The sequence below is a fragment of the Notechis scutatus genome, chromosome 2 (assembly GCF_049901735.1).
Source record: "Notechis scutatus isolate UNSWTSFEM ecotype Mainland chromosome 2, rNotScu1.2, whole genome shotgun sequence".
Taxonomy (NCBI): domain Eukaryota; kingdom Metazoa; phylum Chordata; class Lepidosauria; order Squamata; family Elapidae; genus Notechis; species Notechis scutatus.
Genome location: NC_142010.1, coordinates 183560243 through 183586931, shown reverse-complemented (window position 1 = coordinate 183586931; position 26689 = coordinate 183560243). Strand labels below are relative to the sequence as shown.

General features: G+C 40.5%; 1 protein-coding gene across 2 annotated transcripts in view; it reads right to left on the bottom strand.

The window, feature by feature from the left end:
* The window catches only part of RIGI (RNA sensor RIG-I), a 44050-nt gene that overhangs the window by 3229 nt on the left and 14132 nt on the right, over positions 1-26689 (bottom strand). The window contains exons 3-17 of one of the 2 annotated variants that reach the window (XM_087957599.1): positions 26207-26385; positions 24527-24677; positions 23356-23469; positions 21464-21571; positions 19064-19214; positions 18190-18451; positions 13350-13512; positions 8529-8630; positions 6969-7126; positions 5795-5930; positions 4679-4827; positions 4134-4224; positions 3111-3281; positions 458-609; positions 38-184 (exon numbers count right to left, since the gene is read on the bottom strand). In XM_087957599.1, coding sequence (XP_087813725.1) covers positions 38-184; positions 458-609; positions 3111-3281; positions 4134-4224; positions 4679-4827; positions 5795-5930; positions 6969-7126; positions 8529-8630; positions 13350-13512; positions 18190-18451; positions 19064-19214; positions 21464-21571; positions 23356-23469; positions 24527-24677; positions 26207-26385 — 2234 coding nt within the window. The remainder of the gene's footprint in view (positions 1-37; positions 185-457; positions 610-3110; positions 3282-4133; positions 4225-4678; positions 4828-5794; positions 5931-6968; positions 7127-8528; positions 8631-13349; positions 13513-18189; positions 18452-19063; positions 19215-21463; positions 21572-23355; positions 23470-24526; positions 24678-26206; positions 26386-26689) is intronic. The other variant, XM_087957600.1, reaches the window with a different exon arrangement.

Sequence of the window (26689 nt, the reverse complement as noted above, 5' to 3'; positions counted from 1 at the left end):
CCAAAAAAGGCACTGTGAAGCGAAGGCAGCAGGTTACCTCAATCACCCGGAGGTCTTCCGTGTTGCAGGCCTGGGTTTTGCATTTCCCACACAAAAGGACTAGATTGTCTTTCCAGGGTTTGGGTTCTGTTGGTTTTTTCTTGGAATTTAGCATTTTTATTTGCTGCTTTTGCAACTTGTTTATCTGAGGTGAAGAGAGAACGATGGAATTCAGGTCACAAGGCACCAACTGCTCTCAAGGGGCCAGGAATGTTGTCCTGAATCAACCTTCCCCACCTCCCACCCCACCCGCAACCATCCTGAAAATAAATAAACGACAACCAAACCTTGTAAGCAAAGTTAGAAAACTGCAGGTTCAGCCATTCTGTGTTTGAACAGTGTTGGCTCAAAAAGTACAGAATTTCCCCCCCTTTGCTGAATGGGACATGAAGGAAACCCTCACTGTAAAACTGCTCACCTTCTTTGCAAACGTCTTTTCATCCCAGCTCTGTACCTCTTCAATAGCTTTGTTCATCATTTTCTCTTTTTGTAAATTGTACCTCTCCTTCTCTTCCTCTTCTTTTTTGCTCGTCACAAGAATGCACTTGCTGTCTTTTGCTCTTCCACGACCTGGAGATGGCACATTACAGGTAGTTTTTTTTTTTTTTTTTTAGTGACCACAATAGAGACTAGCACTTCCATCGCTGAGGGAAGTCATGAGGTGAGAAATTGCATGACCAAGATTGTGCTTTCTGGCTTGAAACTGCAAAGACTTGTTCAATTTCACATCTTTATGTTTTATTTGCCTCACAACCATTTTACTTCAGCTTTCCCTTTTCCCCACTCCCCTGCCCTTTTCAATGCTCACCTCAGTCTGGGATAATTACCAAGAAGAGAACTAGTATTTGTACTTAACATTAATTGAAGAGGCAGAATTGTAAGAGTTAGCATAATGGGGAATACACATTGAGAGAAAGGTGCCGGCTCTAGCAACCACAAGCACGCTTAACGAACAGTCCAGTGTGTTCCTCTTTGTGTGCCAAATTACTCTCTTACAATCCCTTCCTCTCCATGATAAAGTGATGGATAATTGTTGCCAAGGCCTCCTTCGAGTGAAGCCATAATGGACATTACAAGAGACTCATCTAGTCATGGCCTCTGTCTATTTACCAATGACTACAAAATCTAGGAAGATTCTCAGGTTACAGATTTGCTCTACGAGATGAATTGCTATGCTATCCAGAATTACAACCAAAGCAGTTAAGGGCCAATTGGCTTTTAGACTTCTATCTTAAATGTGATTCAATTTAATTCTTCCCACTGAACCCATTGACCTTTATAGCAAGTTTAGCCCAGCCCAGGATGGAGATATATACACTTGAGTGTTATTCACTTCATGACGCTATTGAAAAGTGGGAGATGGGATAGAGAGAAGGCAAACCCCTACAGCACATCCACTCATAAAAGAACTGAGCTATTTAAAACAGAAACTCTTATAGGAAGTACAGAAAGACACTGTGGTTGATGTCACTGAAAATTGCTGAAAAGATTTAAAAGGAACAAAAGGTGCACACTTACTCACTCACTGCAAATCCTTATGAAAGTTATCAAGCCAAATTGGCCAAAACTGTTAACGGTTCCAGGCCTAGACCTGAACACTGACTGAATATTACCCAGGTAATTTTTTAATGATGGCCCCCAGACAAGCAATACAGGTTAAGTCAGGGGTGGGCAAACTATGGCCCGAGGGCCACATCCAGCCTGTTGGTCTTTTTAATCCGGCCCGCCGAAGATTGGTACAGAATTAAGGTTTGATGTGAATGATTGAATGATTGCATTCATTTGATTTTGACTTGTAAGGACAGGCATTTCGACACCAGGTAGCGGCCCGTCTGTCAAATTTTAAAAGTCAATGAGGCCCCCGAGCCAAAAAGTTTGCCCACCCCTGGGTTAAGTACTTGGTTAGCAAATACACATTCAGTGACTTTCAAAGTTACAACAACGCTAAAACAGGAGATTTACAATGGGTCCTCAAAGTTGCAGCATCTCAACAGTTATGCAATTGTGACTTGGGCACTTGGCAACCAACGTCCTCCGGTCATATGATCACCATTTGCAACCTTTGCTGCCAACTTTCAACAAGCAAAGTCAATGGGGAAGCTGGCAAGAAATCACAAATCACAGTATTATTATTCTTATTAACAATGTATGCTGTTTGTTACATTGGCCAGGAGACCACAATGCTATTGCAGACTAATAGTTTGGCTGCCAATGTACCAGCCTTATTTTAGAAGACGCTCACGTGCTTCCTAAGATGTGCCAGCCGAGGGCAAGCTGGCTTCGCACCACAAATCATAATCACAAACTACAAATCATAATCACAAACCACAAATCATAATCAGATGACATCACACTTAATGACAGAAACCAGAATTGCCCAAACTGCTGCTGAAAGTTATAGCAGAGTCATGATTTTTTGCTTTATGGCATTGCTTAATGATGAAGAGGCCGCTCCCACTTTTGGCCATAAATTGAGGACTATGTGGAATTGGATTGGAAAAGTCCAACAATTGGTTCCGAGCATTACATAATGCCTCCAATATCAAAAAGCACTTTTGTGTTTGCATAATAGGCCCAAATAAAGTATTGTTTGCTATGTATCCGATAGCATTTCATCCTAAGGTGGATATGCATGACCTTCAGTTAACATACAGGTAATCCCCGACTTAAAACAGTTCATTTAGTGACCCTTCAAGGTTACAATGGCACTGAATAAAGTGACTTACAACTGTTTTTCACAGTTACAATTTTTGCAACATCCTCATGGTCATATGATCAAAATTCAAAAGCTGGGCAGTCTGGTTCATATTTATGACGGTTGCAAGGTGTCAGGTGATCACTTTTTGCAACCTTGTGATCAACAAAGCCAATGGGGAAGCCAGATTTACTTAACCACCCGGTTACTAACTTAACACCTTCAGTGATTCACTTAGCAACTGTGATCAGAAAGGTCGTAAAATGGGGCAAAACTCACGTAACAAATGCCTCCCTTAGCAACAGAAATGTTGGACTCAATTGTGGTCGTAAGTCGAGGACTGCCTGTAATTAAAACATCCGTTTCACCAACCTACCTCTGACTTGTATCATTTTGATGATGTTGCCTGTGTATTCATATAGTAGGACCAGGTTGCACTGAACAATATCGATCCCTTCGTCAGCCACTGAAGTTGCTATTAGCAGCTTGCTGTCCCCATTGATTTTGAAGGCATCTAAAGTCCCTTTTTGATTTGGGAGGGTCATGCCTAAGAGAGAGGTGATAAAGGAGAAACCAGAGTATCAATCCTACAAATATTGCCCTTATCCCAGGTCTGCAGAGGGTGCGCAAGAAAAAGTACAGAGTGATAAAAGCACCCAGGTGTCAACCCTGAAGCTGACCTGACCACAGCCATTTTGAGGCTTTCAGTGTAGCTACATGGGAGCTGAGGGAAGGGTGTGGGTGGGGGGGGGGGAATAGAGATAGCTGGAGTTTTGTAGCCAAAACAAAATACTTTCTCTTGGGAACCAAGGGCATTCTCACACCTGGTCCGAGGAAGGCGGAGTGATGTCACCAGGCAACCAGACAGCGCCTTGATTGGACCATGTGACTGATTGTTTGGGGAAGGGGATTTTTTTTTTTACTTTTAATTAGATAAAAACCACAGGAACCTTCAGAGTCGGTTTTCACCAGAACTGTGCCAATATGATATCTCCAATAAAACTATTATTTGAGGAACTGCTTGCCTCAGAGGTTTGTCTGCTACGGGTGTATTACTTGGACCCCTGACTTTAACTTTGGTAAGAAACTCTACTTCATAAAATGCAACACAGAGGTTTCAAGTTCTTAATTAAGTTCGGCGGCCCTCCCAGCTCTATTTTTGCTGACAGAGGGTTGTAGGGGACCAGCAAAGCTAAAAATGGAGCTCTGCCATTTTCACTGGCAGAGGCATCGCGGGCCAGTCCTTTGCTGTTTCCAGGGCAGACCTGCGGGCTGGATCTAAGCACCCCACGGACCGGATCTAGCCCCCAGGCCTTGAGTTTGTCACCCCTGCCATACATTGAGGACTACCTGTACACCATCCATCCCTAGCCTATACAGTCCATCCAAGTTGCCTCACCTGTGCAATGGTTTCTTTTCCCACGTCCCATCAGCGTCTGTGGCTTCAAGAACTGAAGTTCAGGCGTTTCTTCTATCCAGTTCTTCAATGCCTGTAAAATTCATTTGTGATCATAGGGATCCAAGTTTAATTTGGCTGGCATGATTGTATGTGTAGCCCTTTGTACATCATCACAGAACCTTTGGAAATATCTTTATAGTGTTACATTTTAATAATAATAATAATAAGCACATTCCTTAATTTTCCACTCCCATTTTCTGTCCTGAGGACTTATCTGTAATTTCTTTTTCATCACCAACACCGTAACAACACAAACAAGAGGAAAGTGATGCCAAAATTGACCCTATCCATTCTTATGATGCTACCAGCTGAGCAGAAAGCCTTCAGCGGCTCACCAGCTAGTTAGAAGAGTGCATTGTGGTCCCATTCCAGAGGAAATTCCCTCCCCACCTCAAAACACAGGTAAACTGATCTTAAATGCTAAGCCACACATAGCAGAAAACGGAGGGAAATCCCGCTTCCTCCATATTGGAAGAGTTTCTTACTGCCAGCAGCGCTCTTGTCTTCACGAAGAGAATAGTGCGTGTCTCAGGATTGACATGATATGCCTCTCCCAAAATCTCTTGAATATCTTCCAATTTAGGGTTTTCATTTGATTCATCATCGGAAGCAGCAGTGAGTTCTAACAAATTAACTGGTAGGAAAAAAAATGCAATTATCTAAGGATGGATAAGGAAAGGGACATCTTCCCCGACAAAACTATAACCTAACACCATATAGATAAGTAATTATATTTTATTGTATTTGTTTATATAGGTAGTTAGCTGCATTTATAAAGGATTCAAAAATCATCCACAATAATTTTGCATTTCACCTTTCATCCAGGGCAATATGGATCAGGATTTTTTTTTTAATTCTTGGAACTGGTTTATGATAAAGTTTTATCAGTTCTCTCTCTCCCTCCCTCTCTCTTCCTTCCTTAGCACTGGTCTGTTCTATGTTTTGACCTAATTCTCAGTGAGGCAAGCATGATCACTTAATACCCACTTAATAATATGACCTAAAAATCGTAAGTTATTACTGCAAAACTACAGTAGCCTTTCCATGCCATTCTAGTTTTCTATGATACAGGGAACTAACTGGTAAAATATCAGCAATCAATCATATGAACCCGCACTTGAAAATGATAAAATTAGGCAGCCAACACAACTTCCTATTTTGTTCACAACCAGCCCCTTATTTTCAACATGTATAATTGCATTTCGTTTAATGCCGATAGATAGATAGATAGATAGATAGATAGATAGATAGATAGATAGATAGATACGGACAGACAGACAGACAGAGATGAGGGTTGAGGTATTACTGGAAGACAGGACTGTTATATTTTTTTAAATAGAATAGAATAGAATTCTTTATTGGCCAAGTGTGATTGGACACACAAGGAATTTGTCTTTGGTGCATATGCTCTCAGTGTACATAAAGGAAAAATAAAATACATTCATCAAGAATCATCAGTGACAATCTTTATTATCTTAGTGATACTCTTAGTGATGTTAGATTCTTTACTGCTTCTAATAAATTTTGAAAATCAAGTTTGTTGGAATAGACAGATGTTTGCAACATGAATGGTGAGCCTTTTTAAAATATCTATAAAGCACCTTCAAAATTTGAAGCCAACTGTTCTTCAATATCATCAAAGTTGCCATTTTTTATATCCTCAAAATAATCTTTCAGATAATCCAAAGCATCTTTGTTTCGGGCATCTTCATTGATGATTAAGGCATCATTGTATTTCTGTGATAAAAATATAATTTACATTATTTTTATAATCATAAAAAAGGCTGTTCTGAGAACATGGCAGCAAACAACACTCATGAGAGGAAGCCCTTACAATCACATGAGGTCTTTATTTAATGACAGCCATAGGGACTACTGGAAATAGCTAAACCACAAACTTATGTGACATCACCCTTTACGACCTGGTCCCAATTGCCATTGTAACCCGAGGACTACCTGTAGCGAGGTGACCTATTTCAAACTTGAATCATTCCAAATTCAAATGACTTGCTTCAATCACCTTTCACATTTAAGACACATTCTGAAAGATCAAAGCAGCCTCATTCAAACCTAAAACAACGGATTTGAACTCCAAATGCAGCATTTCAAAGGAGAGGCCCTTCCAATTCACTAGACTGGCAAAATTCACTAAACAAATTTCTCACTCAGCGACATAAATTTTGGGCTCAATTGTGGTCATACGTTGAGGGCTACCTGTACCTGACAGTAAGCAAAACGACCCAGAATGCAATGCAGTCATTTTGAACAGGATGAGTTAACACATGTATTGGTGTTTGTTTGGAGCAGTCTTCTGATACTACTAACAAACCAAAGTACTCTTAACACACCGTTGAGTAAAGTCATGCCAAACATTAGGAAACAGGACAGGAGAAACACAGCTCAAAGGCAATAGAGCAGGGGTCTGGCCCGTGGGGTGCTAAGATCTGGCCCACAGGATCGCCCTGGAAACAGCAAAGGATCAGCTCATGGTGCCTCTGCCAGTGGAAACAGGCAACCGAGCTCCGTTTTTGGCTGCGACATCTTCCCGCAACCCAGCATCACAGCCAAAAATGGAGCTCGGGAGCCCATTTTCGCTGGCAGAGTATTTCACAGGCGCCCCCGAACACGAGTGATGTCAAGCTGGCCATGCCCACCATCCCGCAAGGTCAAACACAATCCTGATGCATCCCACAATGAAATCGAGTTTGACACCCCTGCAATAGAGCACCAAGGCAAGAGAAATGGTTGCTTCCCAAGTAGGAGGAAGTTACCCACCCGGAGGTGCTGCGTGCAAATAAACAGAGCCCTGCAGACTCGGCTCTCTTCTTCGGTATTTTTAAACTGTAACACCACAGCTTTCTTCTGCACGTCGACAATCCACTGCTCGTACTTCTGGGTCCCATAACACTGTTTCGTCATCACAGACAAGTCATCTAATGGAGAAGGAAAGATTATTATTTTTTTAATAAAAATGGCCTACAATGAAGAGCAGAGATCTCTTGATTCACGTTCTGATTCAAGGCATGTTGTAATCTGCAGTACAATATATTGAATTGTTCTAAGCCAGGCTAGAAGATATGGTCTCTATCATTGCATGTTAGCCTTTGATAAGGTGAAGACACGCATGTTAATGGCACGCTGGTGTGGTTGTCTACGATTTATGAGATGTTTTTAATTGGGGACCTTGATTTTGTCTTTTTTTTTAAACTTTCTTTAAACTGATAATGGTTCTTTTCCCCCCTTTTATTTATATATAGCATATACCGTATTTTTCAGAGTATAAGATGCACTCCTTCCCCACCCCAAAGTGGGTGGAAATCTGTGTGTCTTAAACCAGGGGTCCCCAACCACCGGTCCACGGACGTGCACGTCCGTGGAACAAGTCCTACCGGGCCGCTGGTTTGCTGGGTGCCGCCATCTTTTTTGATGAAAAAGTGCTTCGGTGAGCTTTTCCGGGTTGAAAGCTCACGGAAGCACTTTTTCATCAAAAGATGGTGGCGCACATCGTTCGATGAGCTTTTCCAGGTAGAAAGCCATTTCTACCGGAAAAGCTCACCGAGCAAGCGCCGCTTATCTTTTTGATGAAAAAGTGCTTCCGTGAGGTCACGGAAGCACTTTTTCATCAAAAAGATGGCGGCGCCCAGCTAATGCCGGTACCGGGCCGCGCCATAAAAAAGGTTGGGGATACCGGGCCGCGGCATAAGAAAGGTTGGGGATCACTGTCTTAAACAACTAATATTGCTGAAGCCCCGCCCACCCACCAGCCCCCACCCTCTGGCCTTCCTTGCAGCAAACAGTCTGTTTCAGCTTCAGCACAGCCTGATTAGCACAAGCAGCTGATTGTCGGTTGGATTGGCCTCCAGATGATCAGCTGTTTCAGGCTTCCTATTGCCACCTCCGCGCACCCCATTTTTGGCCTCCACATCCTATTTTGGGCCTCCGCACACCCTGTTTTCGGTCTCTGCATGCCCCATATTCCGCCTGTTCCGAATGCCCAGAACAGGCCAAAAATGGGGAGCACGGAGGCTGAAAATGGGATGCGGAGCCGAAAATGGGGCGCGTGGAGGATGCAATAGGCTATGGCAATCCCTGCCGTCTGAAACAGCTGATCACCGGGAGGCTGATCCAACCGACAATCAGCTGCTTGTGCTGATCAAACTGTGCTGAAACTGAAACAGGCTGTTTACTGCAAGGAGGCAAATTGCTGGGAGGCAGGGGAAGATTTTTTTTTTCTTGTTTTCCTCCCCAAAAGCTAGGTGCATCTTATACTTCAAAGCGCCTTATACTCTGAAAAATACGGTAATTAACATCACCGAGCAATCTCAATTGTCTTACCAATAGGATAAAATTGTCTTGCTAGATCCTCTGCTTTTGACATCATCTGAGATACAATATCTACAAAACGATTTTGTGGACGGGTCCCAATAAACCTAATAACTGTAGTAAAAATAAAAAAGAAACCGCCATTATTAGCTGCACATTTAATTCTTCTAAAATAGTTACAAGTCTTTTGTCGGAGAAAGCATTACGTTTCTTTAAGAATGTGGCAAACTAATTTATTACACTATCTTTTTTTAAACTTTTGCCTTTCGAAGACACAGCTATCATCCCAATATACCCATCATCAAGTACTTTGCAACGGTTGTTACCTGACACAACATGAGTGAGTAAAATGGCTCAAAATGTATGGTTTTTTTTGAAAGGCAGATGCCCTAGAGCAGTGGTCATTTGTGGTCCACAAGAAAATTTTGGTGGTGCGCAATGTCCCCCCACCCCCAAACAATTAATTTAGGCTGCGCGGGAACACAAGGCTACGCTGCCTAGATGGCCCACCCACCCGCTGGGCCCCACCCTTTGGCCAAGCGCAAACCTTACCTTGAGTAGAGCCATGTGAGCTGGAACTGGAAGGTAAGACCAACGGCGGCGGAGGGAAATTGGTGGGAAAGTTGGTCCCATATTCCAGAGCTGCAGTAGTCAGGACTGGCCCTTTAGTCATCCCGGAGCAGCTGCTCCTCCACCCGGATGCACTGGCCTGCCATGGACTGGAGGAGCTGCTCTGGGATGACCAAAGGGCCAGACCTGTGACTACTGAAGCTCTGGAATATGGGACCAACTTTCCCACCAACGTTAGCAAGCCACCGGCAGTCAAAATTCATATTAGTGCTATTGCTATTATGCTCCCACCCATTCTCAAGAACCTTTTCCAAATCAAAGCCAAAGCCAAATATTGTAAAGCTTAAATCCATGTATTGGCTACAACAATAAACGGAGGTCCCAAAAGTGCCTTTTCAAAAGGCAACTGGACTTTGAAAAATAAAGTCCAGTTGCCTTTTGAAGAAGCACCTTTGGAACAAACCATGACTTGCATGACTGAGAATCTCTCCATAGTCAAATAAAGGCAAGTGTATTGGTGTATTGTTGAGGAAGAATCTAATCTCTACCACAAGGGAAGGGAAGAATACAGGGCTGGCATTGTGGAATTCCTGGAAAAGCCATCTGGATTCATCAGATCCAGGTCCCATTGGAGAAATCCCTGTAAGTCTAGAGTCATGCAAAGTACACAGAGTTTGAAACACTGTATATGTGCATTGTTAGGAATATATGTCACCTAATAGGTATTTGGGTTAGAAATATATAAACCAGGATAAACATTTTAGTACTATATCTTTAAGGGAATGCAAGAGCATGCAATTGGGTGTGGTTTCTCAAACAGCCATAAGATGGAGCCAGAAACCTGGGTTGTTTAGTCTGAGTCTCAGAAGATAGTGTGAGTGTATCTCTGTTTCCTTCTGTTGGAAAGTATTGCTGTTGCTCCATTTCTTCTAATTGACTGATATTACTGGATTTAATGTAAGTCTGTTACTGAACTGTTTTTTCACACTGGACTTTGATATTTGGATTATCCCTGGATTGAAAAACTGACCGATTTACCTGTGAATGACTTTTGGACTGCTTATTTTGGACTTTGCTTAAACCTTTCTGGAAGTAAAAAACCTACATTTACTGTACAGCGTATCTGTGTACTGTGTCTGTATTATTCTAACACTTCTCTCAAATACGTCTCCCTGTATGCGCTCATTCTCCTAACGGGGAATTACCTCAACATGCATGCTGAATTGTGTGTAAGAGTTTTTCTTCTCCTGGTCCAGTTATGACTCTCTTCCATTAGGGATTTTAACTGCTCAGAATTGCTTGACAATTCAATAATGGCTATAAAAATGGCTTGAGCTGAAAATATCCCCTCATAAGTAAAAAAAAAAAAAATTCCTGGAGGTTCAAACAAACTGTTTGAATTTCACCAGAAACATTCTCACTGTCCTATTCTAGAAGGGTTCTTAATTCAACATAGGACTTCGCTGGAAGATTTCAAAGTTGGGATAATCTATTCTAAACGCAAAACAAGGCACTTTGAACTTGAAACGGAGTCTTTTCAGCCCCAAATGTTTCAAATGTGGCACACTTTTAGAAAAAAAAAAACACCCCACTTTGAAATCCCTGAAGGAACCTGAAATTTGGCAGGATTCAACACAGGAGTGTATCTCAATTGATGACTTAAATTAATTCATTGCTATGAGTCTATTGAGGAAGAAACGTGTGTTTAGGCGAAAGTCCCTATCTAGGAATTAGTTTAGCTACAGAGCATCATCTGACACATGCAGAAAACTTTCATTCTTTCTGGACCTAAGTAGCTGTCTACTGAGTACAGCTGTGTCCTAATTTCTAGCCCAGGGATGTTTAATGGAAATGCCAAACAGGATCTATATGGGGGTCTTTTAATCCGACCATCAAGACCAGGAGTGTCAAACTCAAGACCTGGAAACAGCGAAGGACCAGCCTCTGCCAGCGAAAATGGAGCTCTACCAGGGCTGCAGGAGGCCATTGCAGCCAAAAATGGAGCGGGGGGGGGAACGCATGGCCCACCCGAGCTCCATTTTTGTTAGCAGGGGGCTGCAGGTCCATCGTGGCCGAAAACGGAGCTCAGGAGTCTGTTTCTGCTAGAAGAGCACTTGGGACACCGTAGGTGCCCCCCAACATGAGTGATGTCATGCTGGCCATGCCCACCATGGCCTCCCGAGGTCAAACACAACCGTGAGGCGGCCCTCAATGAAATCGAGCTTGACACCCCTGATTAAGACTCTTAAACTGTTTGGCAAATGGAGCGCATATGCATGCTTGACTGGTTCATACTTATGACCACTGCTATGCCCCCAAAGTCATGTGATCCTCTTTTGCAACCTTCTGACAAGCAAAGTCAATGGGGAAAGCCAGAATCACTTAACCACCGTGATACTAATTTACAACTGCAGCGATTCGCTTAACAAATATGGCAAGGAAGGATATAAAACGGGGCAAAACTCACTTAACAAATGTCTCACTTCACAGAAATCTGGGGCTCAATTATGATCGTAAGTCGAGGACTACCTGTAGTACATCCACTATGGCTCTTCAGAATGGGATATCAGATTATGGGTTCATCTCACTGAGAGATGAGTTCTACAGCAGTTCATCCCCAGTATCAAGTCTCAACCGAACTATGAAATGAAAAGTGTCTGGAAAGCACTCCAGTCTGAACCACAGGTACACTGTGCAGAAAGTTAGCACCCACCCGTCTCCTCCAAGAATGAAATATTTTAGCATATATTAAAAAGGCAGAATATTATATTTCCCTGGGTGAGAAAAGGAGAAACATGTTTTTAAAGACGAAGAGCAGCTCCCTACAACCCAGCAGATAATTGGTGCACATTAAGACTGGGCCAGCCTAGCTACAAGACAAAAATCCTCCAGCTCCAGGGTGATGGGATTAAGACATGGCCCCTCAAGACATAATAGGATTACCCATCTAACAGCAGGGCTCACTGCATTGCAAAATCACCTGGGGAACGTTACGTCAGCCCGAGGTTCCAGCAAACTTGATTCAGACAAACATGACTCCACATGGGAGTCTGACTACAGCCAATAGAATACATGCTCTTGCCACAGGAACAGGAAGCTCAAGGGCAAGGCCCAAGAGCTGCCCAGGACCTAAAACCCACGTGGTCCTGTCCATAAATAAATCATCTTTCCCATCAGCCTCCATGTTTCCAGGGTCTTTCTCCCCACTTGGAACTGAACCCAAATGGCTATTTCTTCCAACAACTGATACCAGATTTCATGGGCATTCCCCACTACCTATCTGCAGCAGAGGGAAATATGAGGCAAATACGGTCGTGCAATATTAATGTATTTCCTTCATTACACACACACAAAATTCTTAGTATAAATTGCTGAGCAACAAGATTAATGTACATGACGAGCTTGTGGTCTTCTTCTTAGCCACTATGAGAACATAATGCAGCCTTATGCCTGCCTATTCCTATTCAAGTATATCTCATCTTAATTTGGAGGAGTGGAGACATTGGAGAGAGGCAGCATAAAAATTCCAGCATAATTGCATTGTAAGGGATTCCAAGGTTAGACGTGGTCACGACAGGTTGTTTAATGACTGTTCAAACAAAGGGTGCTTTGTGATCAATAAATACCCTGAGCCCTTATAAAATTGTTTGCCTCTTCCATGGTCATATGAACTTGACTTGGTTGCCTGGCAACTTGTTCACGCTTACGACCAGCTGTTGCACATCTTGCAAATGTGTGATTGTCATTTGCAATCTTCTCTGCTGGCTTCCCCAGAAAGTCAGTGGGGAAGCTGGCAGGGAAGATTGCAAGCCGAGGGGACTCCCTCTCATCCCTGGGAGCTGCCTGCCTGCTGGGGGATAATCCCAGATGAGATTTCCAACCTGCAGTGAATTTCTCCTCCTTTCTGTTTTCTTTTGGGCTCCAGAAAAGGAGCTAAAATAATCAAGGTTTTAAAATTTTCAGGAGTTTAGCTCTGTTTCTGCAACCTGAAGAAGGGTTCTCCCCTGCATCAGATCTCCTCACCTGAGACACCTCCTGCTTTATGACCTAGGATATCACTTAATGACTGCAACCAGGGAGTGCTGGGATTGCAGTCGTTGAGTGAAGCAGTCGTGTGGTTGTCTCACTTAATGACCCTTTTTGCTTAATGACCGAGATTCCAATCCCAAGCATGGTCATTAAACTGAAGAACTACATGTACTCTTTAAAAAAAAAAACACGACTACTTGTATTCCAAAAGAGAGAATTAGAATGCAGGCTTACTTTTTTCAGGTTTGTGAACAATTTCTTCAAGGTCCTTTACGTTCTTTCTGACTGTTGAGATCACTTCAATATTGAGCGAAGCACAAATCTTGCAGATGTAGTCTATGGCCTCACCTATGTTCCTGGCACTGCCAATGCCAGGAGAAGCGGTCAAGCCTACAATCTGAATAATTAAGATACATTCACATTCACTTTAAAAGCAGAAGTACCACGCATCAATTAAGACACTGAAACATGACAAGAAAAAGCAAGAGATCCATTGAAATCAGAAGAGAAATGACCTCTTCTTAACCTTATTCAAAGAAATACCAGTACTAGGATGAAATAATTTACAACTGAAACATAAAAAAACATAATTACATAAAAAATACTCCATCATGGTATTTAGAAATTAAGTTTTAGAAGATGTATATTTTTCTTACTTTCAATCTTGTTTCTCATGAAAAACAATTCCAAATTGACCTTGCCTCAAAACATTGTGGGTGCTCTACCCGTGGAAAGTTGTCAAAAAGACTGGACAACTATTTGTCTGAAATGGTGTAAGGCAGGGGTGTCAATCTCACATTGTCACAGTGACGTCATGTGACATATCAGGACTTTTTCCTCTTTGCTAAACTGGGCAAGGGCATGGTGTAGAGCAGGGGTGTCCAACCTTGGCAACTTTAAGACTTGTGGACTTCAACTCCCAGAATTCCTCAGCCAGCTTTGCTGGCTGAGGAATTCTGGGAGTTGAAGTCCACAAGTCTTAAAGTTGCCAAGGTTGGACACCCCTGGTGTAGAGTCTCATGCTTAAGCAGGGGGGGGGGGGGGTTAGACTAGAAGCCCTCTGAGATCCCTTGCAACTCTATTATTCTATGTTATAAATCTTACTGTCAAGTCATTTGAAATAGGCCAGGTCAATAAAGAGGAATAGTTGGAATTTCTAGAATGCTCTTTATTATTGTTGAGGTATTTTAACAGAATCTTAAAAGCCTGCCAGACTTTCTCTAAAAATCAAGGTGGATTGTTTTGAGCTTCCTTCACTTTCACACCTTCTTCTTTCCCAGGAATATTCTTTTTTGAAACTCTTCCTCCCCTTGCCATTCCCAGCATCCAATCTACAGCATATACCATCGCATTTATTTTCACTTATTTAAAAGGGCAATACATTTCTAGGATAAATCACAAAACACTGCTAGTTGCTGGATCAGATCATCAGTTTCTAATCCCAGAAATTATTAGGCTTTTATCCTTATAGCCATCCGGAGTCAGGTACAATTCAAAGGTGTGTAACAACAATATTTCTAATTGTTGGACTTGCGGTTTGCAAGGCTTCGGCAGGGGCAGGAATCCGCGATCGTGCGCGGTTTCTGCTGCGCTCGCCGCTGGAGTGCCCCCGATCCAGCCGGATTTGGGGGTTATTAGTTACCCCGTAGAGGTAACTGAAGACAGGGGAGATCCGGCAGGGGTCCGGGGGAATCGCAACCCCCCTCCCCAGCTGGCTTAATTCCCTTTTTTGAAAGCGGTGGAGCGGCAGTCAGCAATGGCCGCCACAAAGAAGCTTTCATCCGGATAAGAATGCGCAGGAGGAAGCTGAAAAGTGAGTTTTTGGGCTGACCGGGACAACAAGTAGCATTTAAATACCCTGGAATTTAAACTTCATTAAAGATACATCGTTCCCAAAGAAGATTCGGAAAAAGCGGCGAATGAAAGTAGAAAGGGAAACTTTGTTTTTTCTCACTCTCCTTCCTTACGGTGATAGCAGATGGAAATTGGAAAAACCCATTTTGGCATCAGCAGGTAATTAAATTGGAAAATTAAAGCCAAGGGGACATTAAAGATTTCTAAACACTGGAAAAAAAAACTTTTTTTTGCTATAAGTGGGAAGGGAGAGGAAAAGAATTAATATTAAGATTTTGCTGGAGGAGGCTGCTTGGAATTTATAAGACTAGAGTTAAATTGTAACAAGACTTCTAAAAGATATATTTTGGAACTTTGCAACTGAATTATAACCCCAGGAAGAGAAAGTATAAAAAGAAGAAAGTCCTAAATGAAACAGTCTGTGTGGATTTGGATTGCTTGGTGACTTTGGGACCTTTGGAAATTATTATTTGAAAGACTAAAAACATTTGGGTTGTTTAAAATTTTTTCACAATGGCATTACTTGTTGATGAATTGAAAATGGAATTTAAAAAGCTTAAAGAAGAGGAACAAGAAGGGAAGGGCTCTTCTGGATCTGTTTTTCATTTCTTAGAAATGGCGATTTCTACCTATCAGAAACTACTAGAACAAGAAGATTGTGATGAAGAAGAAGCCATCTTTAATGAACAAGCAACTCTAGCTGGGGAAGAAAAGGGAAAGAGGGGAAAGAGAATGGAGAATTTAAGACTTAAAAGAACAACCAAAAAAGGGAAAAATAAGGTGAAAAATCGATACAATGTCAGAAAGCAACAGAAAAGAGGAATACAGAAGAGGGTGGAGATTAAGAGGGTGGAGGTCAAGAGACAAGGGGGTAAAAAGGCTAGATTGGAGAAGAAAGTAAGAGAAAAAGGGAAGAGAAGTTACAAAGGTTTGAAACAAGATGTAAAGAAACAGGATTTATTCAGAGATAATGGGTAAAAATATAATTAAAAAAGAGATTCTGCAAAAGTACATAAGATTGTATTGTTGTATTTGTATTTGAAATAATGTTAAGAAAACTGAAACATTATATGATTATAAAATGGGATAAAATATTAAAAGGCATATGTAAAATGCTTAAGATTTAACGATAGAGTTTAATTTGCTATGGATTATTGTTTTAATTATATTATAAACTTATTATTCTTTCTTATTTTAAAATATAGTACATAGCTTTAGAATGTACTAAGCAGAATCAGAATGAAAATTATATATTATTTTAAGTGTTAAATTTAGGGGAAAGTTATAAAGGTGTCATACTTCAATCAGTGATTACAGGAGAAATTTTGTGTTAATGAGAAAAGATAATAGATAATTGAAATAGAACAGACAAAAGATGTAAGCATAATGATTTAAATTGAGATGAAATAAATAAAACAGAATTAAGAGAGTGAAAAGAGGGGAGAAGCTATATAGAAAATGTAGAATGGTAAATAAGATATGAAATGGTATATAAAGTGAACATGAATTCGATTTATGTCTGTACAAAAAGATGTAACCCTGGACTAAGCCGCTTTCCAAAAAGAAGTTTTGTTTTCATGTTTTGTGTTTTGTTTGTGTATGTTTATTGAAAACTAATAAAAAAATTATTAAAAAAACAAAACAACAATATTTCTAATTGTTAGAAAGAATTTATAACAATATTTCTTGAATATGTATTCAAGGGGTAGACAATTAGTCCTCCAGATGTTGCCTAATTACAAGTTCCAGTGCCTTTGATCATTAACTTATGGAATTAAAGTTCAGGAATATTTTTGGAGCAATATTTTGCTCAGCCTTGCTTATGGCTTATCATTTGCTTAATATTTGTTGCTATTTCTTGTTAAAACAAGTATATCTGCAATAATATATTTCAGAAAATAAGGCCTAAGCATGCTCAAGTGTTGGAAGCAGAATGATGAACAGATCAATAATTGAGGACACCTTTTGAATGCCAAGTTTGGCTTTGTGTTTATTGACTGTGTTTATGATACTGGAATAACACTGCTGTGGTGGGGTATTTTTCCTAAAAGTCCCATCTAAAATAACTAAGCAAGTACATGTCTTTCTATGTGCTTGGCACCACAATGTGCATTACTTATTGAACACTAACTGCATTCTTTTTGTTCATGGATTAAAATTCACCAAAGTCCAATTTTTCCCCCAAAGTGAAGCTCAAGTGATCATTATTTAAGAAAAGAGTGGGAGACAAAGTGGATCTCTACCACAATATTGTCAGACTAAATGACTCCTAGAGGTGTGCATGCTATCTTCTTGAGAGGTTCAACATTTTCTATGATGGGACTCCCTCTCCGGAGGGATGAGTCTGCCTACTGAAATGAGGTGGACTGGTTGCTTTCGTGGTGTGGAGACAATAACTTGGTCCTCAACACCAATAAGACCAAGGAGCTTATAATGGACTATAAAAGGAACAGATCAGACCTCCAGCCCTTGCTTATCAATGGAGACCGAGTGGCCAGTTTTAAGTTTCTGGGTGTTACCCTAAAAGAGGACCTGACCTGGGGTGCTCACATTGCAGCCCTGGTCAAAAGGGCCCAGCAGAGATTATATTACCTGAGACTTCTCAGAAAACAACTGAATGAAAAACTGCTGGTGACCTTCTACCACTGCACCATAGAGAGCATTTTAACTTACTGCACCTGTGTATGGTTTGCCAATTGCACAGTGGCAGATAGGAAAGCACTCCAGAGGGTTAATGTCATTGCCCAGAAGATCATTGGTTGCCCTCTCCCCTCTTTGGAAGAGCTTTATAACTCCCGCTGCCTTAAGAAAGCTCAAAACATTCTCAAAGATCTGTCTTATCCTGGGAACCCTTTTTTTTTTTTTTTTTTGAACAATTACCATCTGGCAGACAATACAGAATAATAAAAACAAGGACAACTAGGCTGAAAAACAGCTTCTATCCCAGGGCAGTAGCTCTTTTGAATTCTACTGTATAGTGCAGTATTGGTGCGGTGTGGGGGGGGTTTGGTTCAATGTGTGGAGGGTGAAGGATGTGTTTATTTTCATGGTCATGGTCATGATGTGCACTGAAGATGCTGTTTGATTTCATTGTATGAGGTGCAATGACAATAAACTAAACTAAACTGTACTGTCTTCATGTATTAGAAGAGGATACACAACTTACTAATAATGACATATTTCTTTTACCAACAAGAGAAAGCTCCCAGTATTATCTTACCTGAGGTAACGAGCGTGCTCCTTGCTTCAGTTTAAGGTCCAAATACTTGAACATTAGCATATTATATGGGTTATTCCCTGTAGTGTTGTGGCACTCATCGAATATCATCAATGTGAATGTTGAAAGAGAAATATTTGTCCCCTTATTATTCAGAGAGTTCAAAAGAGTCTGGGGCGTCATGACAATAATATCATTCTGCTGAATAACTATGTCTGCAGAAGTCGAGGAAGCATTTTCTCCACAGATGCCGTCAATTTTGTAGCTGCAAGAAAAGAGATAGATACTTCTCAGAGCACCATCAACCCTGTTTAAGCCTTCGATCTAAAACTACAAAATTAGAAAAAAACAAAGAGGGGTCATCCAATTTCCTATACACTCACATAGACAAATACACACAAATACTCATAAATTGGTCGTATCCGAGAGCTCTTTTTTTAATTGCAACATACACATAGGTGCTTATCACATTGTACACATTACGAAGCAAACTGCTGTTCCAGACACTGATTTCAAAGTAAGCAAGGGTACTAAATTTCATTCTTGAGATATGGCAGACCATCTTTCTATAGAGCAGAGGTCCCCAACCCCCAGCCCACGACCAGGCCTTGAACCTTTCTGAACCAGGACAGGGAAGTGAGAGGCGACCGCGTGTGTCCCTGCCCCTTGTGCAAATGGAGCTGTGCACACAGGCATGCTTGCCTGCTTCATGCGCTTCCCCCACTTCCACTCCTGCACCGGCCTACAAAGCCGAAAAGATTGGGGAACTCTGCTGTAGAGCAACAGTCCAAATCAATGGCTAAAAAATGACACATTGCTATTATTTTAGAACTAGGAAGCAACAGGAAATCTGCCTAGGACAGACTTAAGATCATACTCAGTTTTGAAGTGTTCCTGGAAGACTTTCTTCTGTTGTTCATAAACTGGAACTTTTGTAGCGAGGAAGACTACTTTTCCTGTCTGCCCAGCAGGTCTGTTGCAGAGATGATGCTCACATATCATAATAGACACAAAAGTCTTCCCAGATCCTGTAAAAAGGAATAAAAGGCTGGTTGGACGCATTTGGAAGCCATGGGCTAAAAATCTGAATGACAAGCTGGCAAGTCCATAACAGATGGTCCTCTCACATAGGAGATCACAACTGGGACTGGAAACTCCGACACGGAAAATCTCTTACCGTAACAGGTTTATTTTCCTTACAGTTACTGAATCATTACAGGTGTTAAGCAAAACATCGTATCACGATGATGTGATGATTTTATTTCTTTATTGCAAGCCAGTTGAAAATCACACAATTAGTGTCTGTGGGATACTGTGACAGTTATAAATAGTCACAAAAAAAATTTTTAATGCCATTTTATCTTCCAATATTTGCTAAACAAGGCAGATGGTAAGTAAGGGCTACCCATACTCCCTAGTCATTAAGTTACATGGCAATATTAACATTCCTTTCTAACCTGTTCCCTCAGCTGTAATATAATGCCATCTTTAAAGGTTGTGCCAAGATGATGTTTGTGAAGCACCATTTAAGTATTATTTACTGTTTAGTATTATTGTGTATAGGAATCTTTTGTGCATATTTTCAAAGACATTTTCACTAAAACCATGTTCGGCTCTCTAATACAACACACATTATTCAGCATAAAAAGGGATGTTCAAGCCCAGATGGTATGGAAGAGTGAAACTTGGAATCCCTTTCAGCTTGGCAACAAAAAATGAGCCATCTGTCATTGACCCAGTGTTTCTCAAACTCAGCAATTCTAAGATATATGGATTTTTAGAATGCTAACTGGGAATTCTGGGAGTTGAAGTCCATGCATATTAAAGTTGCTAAGATTGAAAAACACTATTCTATCTGAATGAGTAGCAAAAGGGACATATATGGAAATACATGCTTTAAAAAATATGGGAGACGGGAGCAACAATTTTAGGTGACAAAAATGGGTTTCAAGAAATGTAGATAAAATAGACGCATATTTTACAACAGAATTTAAATAATTTTCCTTCACTGTCAAGTCCATTATTTTATGAAACTTTGATACTGTAAATAGTGCAGTACAAAAAAGAGACAGCAAGTATATGAAGTTTTCTTATATAATATGAACCCACTGACCTCCCTTGCCCATGGCATTTGATCTGAGTGACTGATCAGGTCAAGCCAGAAATAAGCAGAGATTCCCTGATTTATTATTGTCCCAATACTTTCTTCTAAATTATTCTAAATGAAAGGGGGACATACACCCTTTTCTGAGCTGAGGACTGCAGTTGATCTGGGAGTGATATATCAAAGACCATACCATGGATGTCATCTGTCTGGTTCAGACATTTTGGGGAAGGCCTACTGAAAGACCCTTGTGGGAATTGGACAAGATGACCCCATATTATGGAATATGTCATCTCTGAAGGAATAAGAAGATACCTTTTCCTCTTATTCATGAAGGTTATTCCAATAAACTTTTGACTACACTGACTGATGCCTATGGTTTCTCCAGATATTGTTATTGTTTGTTTTAATTGATTATTACACTATTCTTCACAACTTTCATTTTTATTCCACATTCTACATTGCCCAGTCACAAAATTGAAATAAAATAAGCAAATAAATGGTGCTCCTCCTATTTACACACACCTGTACCCATACACACACATACAGTGTACATACATGCCTTAATTAAATATGATACAAATTTCTTCTTTCTTACATAAAGGATAGAAGTTGGTAGATGCTTCCTGACAGCTTCCCACAAGAAAAGCCAAAGGAGAAGCCAGCAGGAAGTCAGAAGTTACTCGCTCCCCCAATCATTTTTGGTCTGCCAGTCATCATGTTTATCTATTTAGGTAAGCAAATATTGACTTATTATTTAAATTTCTTTGCCACTACAATTATTTTTCCTATTATAATATATACTCTTGTTAGATGATCACAGGACTGTCCAGCACTGGGATAAAAAAATATATGGTGACCCCAAAATTTAATGCTAATTTCTTTCACGTAAGACCGCATTATCTTCTTCTTAAAGGATGACTCAATGTATCACAGGGTTGTCTAGTATTCCTATAAAGGGATAATCAAGATTTGATGATGGCACTAGCAAACCATTCAGATCTCCATCATAGCAGGAGGAGAGAAAAAAGGAAATTGTAAACGTTTTCTTCTTATTTTCTTATACATTTTTCTTTTGGCCTTTCTTTAAAAAAGTTTAAAATAACTTTCCATTCAAATCAGCAAGAAGCTTTCTTCTAGGTGTAACTGTAGTTCCGAGAAATATGATCTTACCAGTAGGGGCACAAATCATGGTGTGTTTTCCATTAAGAGCAGGCTCAGCAAGTTCTATCTGATAGCTCCTTGCCTTCCTCGGCACATATCTGGTCTGCTGGAAGGTATCTAGAAGAATAAGTGAACAAAAGCACATTGAAAAAAAAATGTAACATATATAAAATACAACATATGTATGAAAAATAGAGTATCTACTATAGCAATAGCACTTAGACTTACATACTGCTTCGTAGTGCTTTACAGCCTTCTCTAAGCAGTTTATAGTTGGAAGTTACAACAGCACTGAAAAAAAGTGACTTATGACCATTTTTCACACTTTGGATGATTGCAGCATCCCCATGGGAACATGATCAAAATTTGGACAGGTGGCAATTGGTTCATATTTATGACGGTTGCAGGGTGGGATCACCTTTTGCAACCTTCTGACTAGCAAAGTCAGTGGGCAAAATTTGTCACCTTATCAAGGCCACTGGAAGTAATTTTCCTGTGAGGAAGAACCATAAGATCACTTGCTCTTTGCAGAGATGGTGTCAGCTGGTAATTTCTGAAGAACCTTCTTCCATCATAGCTTACCATTATAAAAGGTAACTATTTTTTAAAATAATTTTTTATTCTTTAAAAAACAAAAAATACAAAAATCTCATTTCCATTAACAGTTATTGTGTCATTGTATATAAATGTTTCTTGTTTTGTGACTATACATTATTTTTATCTTTATTCTTCACCCATTCGTACCACCTCTCCCATATCGCATAGTATTTTCGATCATCTTTGCCTTTCAGTTCCATAGAGATTTTATTTAGTTCAGCACAGTCCATTATTTTTTGAATCAGAACTTCATCTGGTGGTATTTTATCACTCTTCCAATTTTGTGCTAAAGTGATTCTTGCTGCAGTTAAGATGTGTATAATAGGGTATCTTTTATCTTTACTCAAATTCCCTATAAAAGGTAACTATTACGGGTAAGTGTCCAAATCTATCTTGGTTTTCTTTACCCTCTGTATGTTTTGTTCTTTTTTGTCAATTTTAGACTGGCACAAAACTGATTAAAAGCAAATAACCATAGCTATAAAGTTGAAAACTTTTGCATGCTTGTGTCATTATGTACAGTGATGTGTGAAAATGCTTATAGGCTGGGTGAGTTGGTTTAAACATGGTGGCTAGATCCTGAAATAAAAGTATGAAGTCCTTTTTGTCTGATTCAAGGGGCGGAAATTGCACTTATGCCCCATGTTCAGCTGTCAAAAAGTAACATTTTTCAAAACAAGAAAATACCCTGCAAGCTTTCTAATATAGTCCTGTGACAGACACCTCCCAGAGAAAATGCTGAGGTGAAAATACATAGAATCTGTGCTAGGTACACTAGTCTCTTGGTTCATCAACCATATTTGTGTTCAAGCTATTTCAGAACAAAAGCCTTCACTGGCCTGTGGCTGGTATTTCAGACTATGTTAAAGGTAAATGTAATTCTTTTAAAAATAAATGAGTATTCTTTTGGTATTGAACCATTTCTATGTTTAATCACATCACAAAATGCCACAATATTAATCCACTAGGGGCTATAGCAGGAGTCTTCAACTTTAAAGCTTGTGGACTTCAACTCCCAGAATTCCTCCTCCAGTCATGTTAGCTCAGGAATTCTGGGAGTTGAAGTCCACAAGTCTTAAACTTGCCAAGTTTGAAGACCCTTGGGCTGTAGGGACAACATTGAAATATTTCAAAAAATGTAAGTACCGCAGGCATCACCGTGGGCACCTGGTCATACTCCTTTGCCCTAAATAAGAAAGTGACAGAGAACTTTTGGTAGAACAGATCCTTTTCTTGAGAAGCTACTAAACATTTCCTAGAAGAATGCAGAGAATTGAACCCAAGGCAGCTTTCCACTGTCTTACCTGAAGCTGAACATGAACTCCCACAAAGATTATCAGATTCTGCTTCTTCAGAAATCTGTATTTGAAAAACACCGCTGCTTTCATCATTTTCCATTTCAACGTCTGTATTATAATCTGAATGTGACACAGAGAAGTCCGTTCAATGTTTGCATTTTCATTACTATTTGGCTTGGCACATCTATTGTAAAAGCACTCCGCAGATATAAATGAAGGACAATATGAATAGGAAAGAATATATTGTTGTACTGGGGTATATTGAACATCAATGACTGTATAATAATACAGTCATATTCATATTCTGCATGTTGTTGGGAACAAAATGTAAATATGTTCTAATGAATGCAGAAGCACTGCAAGTTGCCAATCTTAAACACTGTGGAAAGACCTATTTGAATAATCTTGCTCAAGTGACAAAATTTCTACATACTTCATTTGTTTATATATTCAGTGTATTTCTACCCCACCCATTTCACTAAGTGATACTAGTTGAGAGATTGGAGAGGAGGGGATTTCAAGAGTAAGCTGCTTTCTTTTCTAGACATCAAAAGCAATGTGATTGTACAAGTAATGGGAAAAGGGCAGGTAAGGAAGTGATTGCTTACAGAAATTGCTTGCTTTTTTTTCCAGCCCCTCCCCCCCCCAATCTGCCTCCCCACTTATATAGTGAAGATATCGGAGAGGAAGGGATTTCAAGAGAGTACTGGAAGCTATTTGTGTAATGCACCTGTGTCTTCCAGCACGAATGCATTGCTTTCTATGTATATAAGGCAGTAAACAAGTACTCTGAGCACCCCAAAGCACAGGGGAATAGTCAGGAAGCAAATAAAGCCAAAGATGTGAAACTGAATCTATTGTCTATTTCTAGCCAGTTGCAGTAATGTGATTTCCCACTCAGTGACTGTTCCACTTAGTGGCAGAATTGCAGGTCCCGGTTAGACTTTTTAAGTGAGGACTACCTGTAACAGCATGACAATGCACGCCTTTCCAATTTTAAGGCACATAACAAGTTAAAACTGAGGGGTTTCGATCCCCTGATTATGACCATTACTACAGACACACCCCATTGACATCCCGAATGGTGATTCTGCCTCTCGTAACTTCCTCTATTCTGGAAGTCTTCCGAGAGAAAGAAAGAAACTGAATGGAGAGGCAAACAAAGGTATAACAATACCTCCTTTCAAATCCCACAGCTTGCCATGATTGTCGTATCCAGCCTCATACAGTGCGTGTTGGAACATTTTAGGCCAATGTTCTTTGTCTGATCTACACAGGCATTCCAGCAGTTTGCTTGCACTTGCTCTTCTCCCTTTATTGTGACTAATCTGCAAATCAAAAACAGGAGGTAGAGGGGAGTACTTATTTATTGTATTTCAAAACTCAAAATATTCACTTCCACTCTTTATGGACTTTTTCCATAAAACAGAAAAAATGAAGAATGTGTGGCTATAATTTGTGTTTTTGAAGATTAAGGGAAAAACTGAATAGAAAAGAAAGTTTTCTTTTGTAATTATAGGGTAGGAGATAATTTTGTAAGTGTACTTATATTTGTTGCAAAGGAAACGAGAAGGTTTTTATTTCTTTTTATCCTTTCTTTCTGCACCTTTGTGTTTTTCATTTTCTTCTTCCTTGCGTTCACTCTTTATTACAGCCTTGGTGGAGCTGTGGTTAGAATGCAGTATTGTAGGCTGACTCTGCCAACTGCCAGCAGTTCAATCTTGACCGGCTTGAGGTTGACTCAGCATTTCATCCTTCCAAAGTCAGTAAAATGAGGACCCAGATTGTTGGGGGCAATATGCTGACTCTGTAAACGGCTTGGAGAGGGCTGTAAAGCACTGTGAAGTGGTATATAAATCTAAGTGCTATTGCCATAACGTTTACAATATTCAGAACCGAAATAATTGCATTTTTTTTCAGGTACAATATTTCTTCAAAACTTCAAAATGCTGGATTTGCCAAGTCATGATTGAAGCGGTAAATTAGCCTGAGTGCTACTGCTATTAATTTGAGTTCTAATATTCTTTGTAAAACTTTCAACATTTTATGAAAATAATATCAGAAGATACATGCCCAAATACAGTGGTTACCAAGCAGTGGGCCGGGGACAACTGGTGGTCCGCAAGAAATTTTGGTGGTCCGCAGATAAATGTCACCCCCAAAGCACCCACCAAAGCAATTAATCCAGGCTGTGCGGGAAAACAAGGCTGCACCACCCACATGGCCCACGGGAACACAAAGCTTGCATCGCTTGCATTGTGAACAACACAAGGTAGTGAGGGGAGGGGGGAAAGGGCAGAGGGGTGGGAACTTGCCCCACTTGCCTCACCTGGCCACTGGGCTGCTTCTTTCCACTTCTTTTCTTCTTCTGCTTTTGGCTGCACGCAAGCCCCCCCCCCCCAACCCCCCCAAAAAAGGGGCCGGGGGGCCCCCCCCCCCCCCCCCCACCCCCCCCCCCGACAAGTTTCACAAAGACTCATTTATGGCGGAATTTGGGGGAGAGAAAGAAAGACTTCTGCTGCTTCTGCTGCTTTCCTTGCATGAAGCCAAAACTCTCTCTCTCTTTCTCTCTCTCTCCCTCTCCCCCCCTCTCTCTCCCAAATAAAAAATGATCGATCGGTAGGAAAACGGGGTGGCGAATTTTCCTGCAGACTTTTGGAGGGATTTTCCCAGGGTCTCTGGTCCGCGGGATTTAAAATTATGAGTTTGGTGGGCCCTGAGGTCCAAAAGGTTGGCGACCCCTGCCCAAAATACAAGTAACTAAATTCAAGAAAACATCAATGATTGGAGCAAAATTCAAACCTCCTCTCCCAGAGTAACAATAAGAGAATAAATAAATAAATTAAATAAATAATACCTGATGAATTTCTTCCCATTCCTGAGATTGGAGGCATCCTCCCATGTACCTCTGAAGATCTATGACGTCAATATCCTGAATAGCGGGCTCAATTCGTTTCAACAGTTCCCTGTGAGGTTCCAAACTTTCAATTGTCTTGAAATCCCATGTTTCAATTGCTTGATAAAGGCCAGTATAGTCTTAAGAAGCAGAACAGAAGGTACAAATTTAAATTAAAGTGGCAACTGACTAAAATCGACTATAAGCAACAGGTGATTTATTTGATGCCTTTCTCAGTTAGCTTCAGCCCACCCCAAAATGTGGAAAGTGAATTATGTTGAGAATCCCTACCAATCAAGTTTGGTAAGAAACTCCAGGTCCCCATAGACTCAGAAAGCTTTTACCTGCCCGCCTAAATAAATATAAATACACACACCCACACACCCACTTGGGAACTGAAGGAAGGAAATAACTTACTGGAACAATTGAACTTCTGAGTGTAAG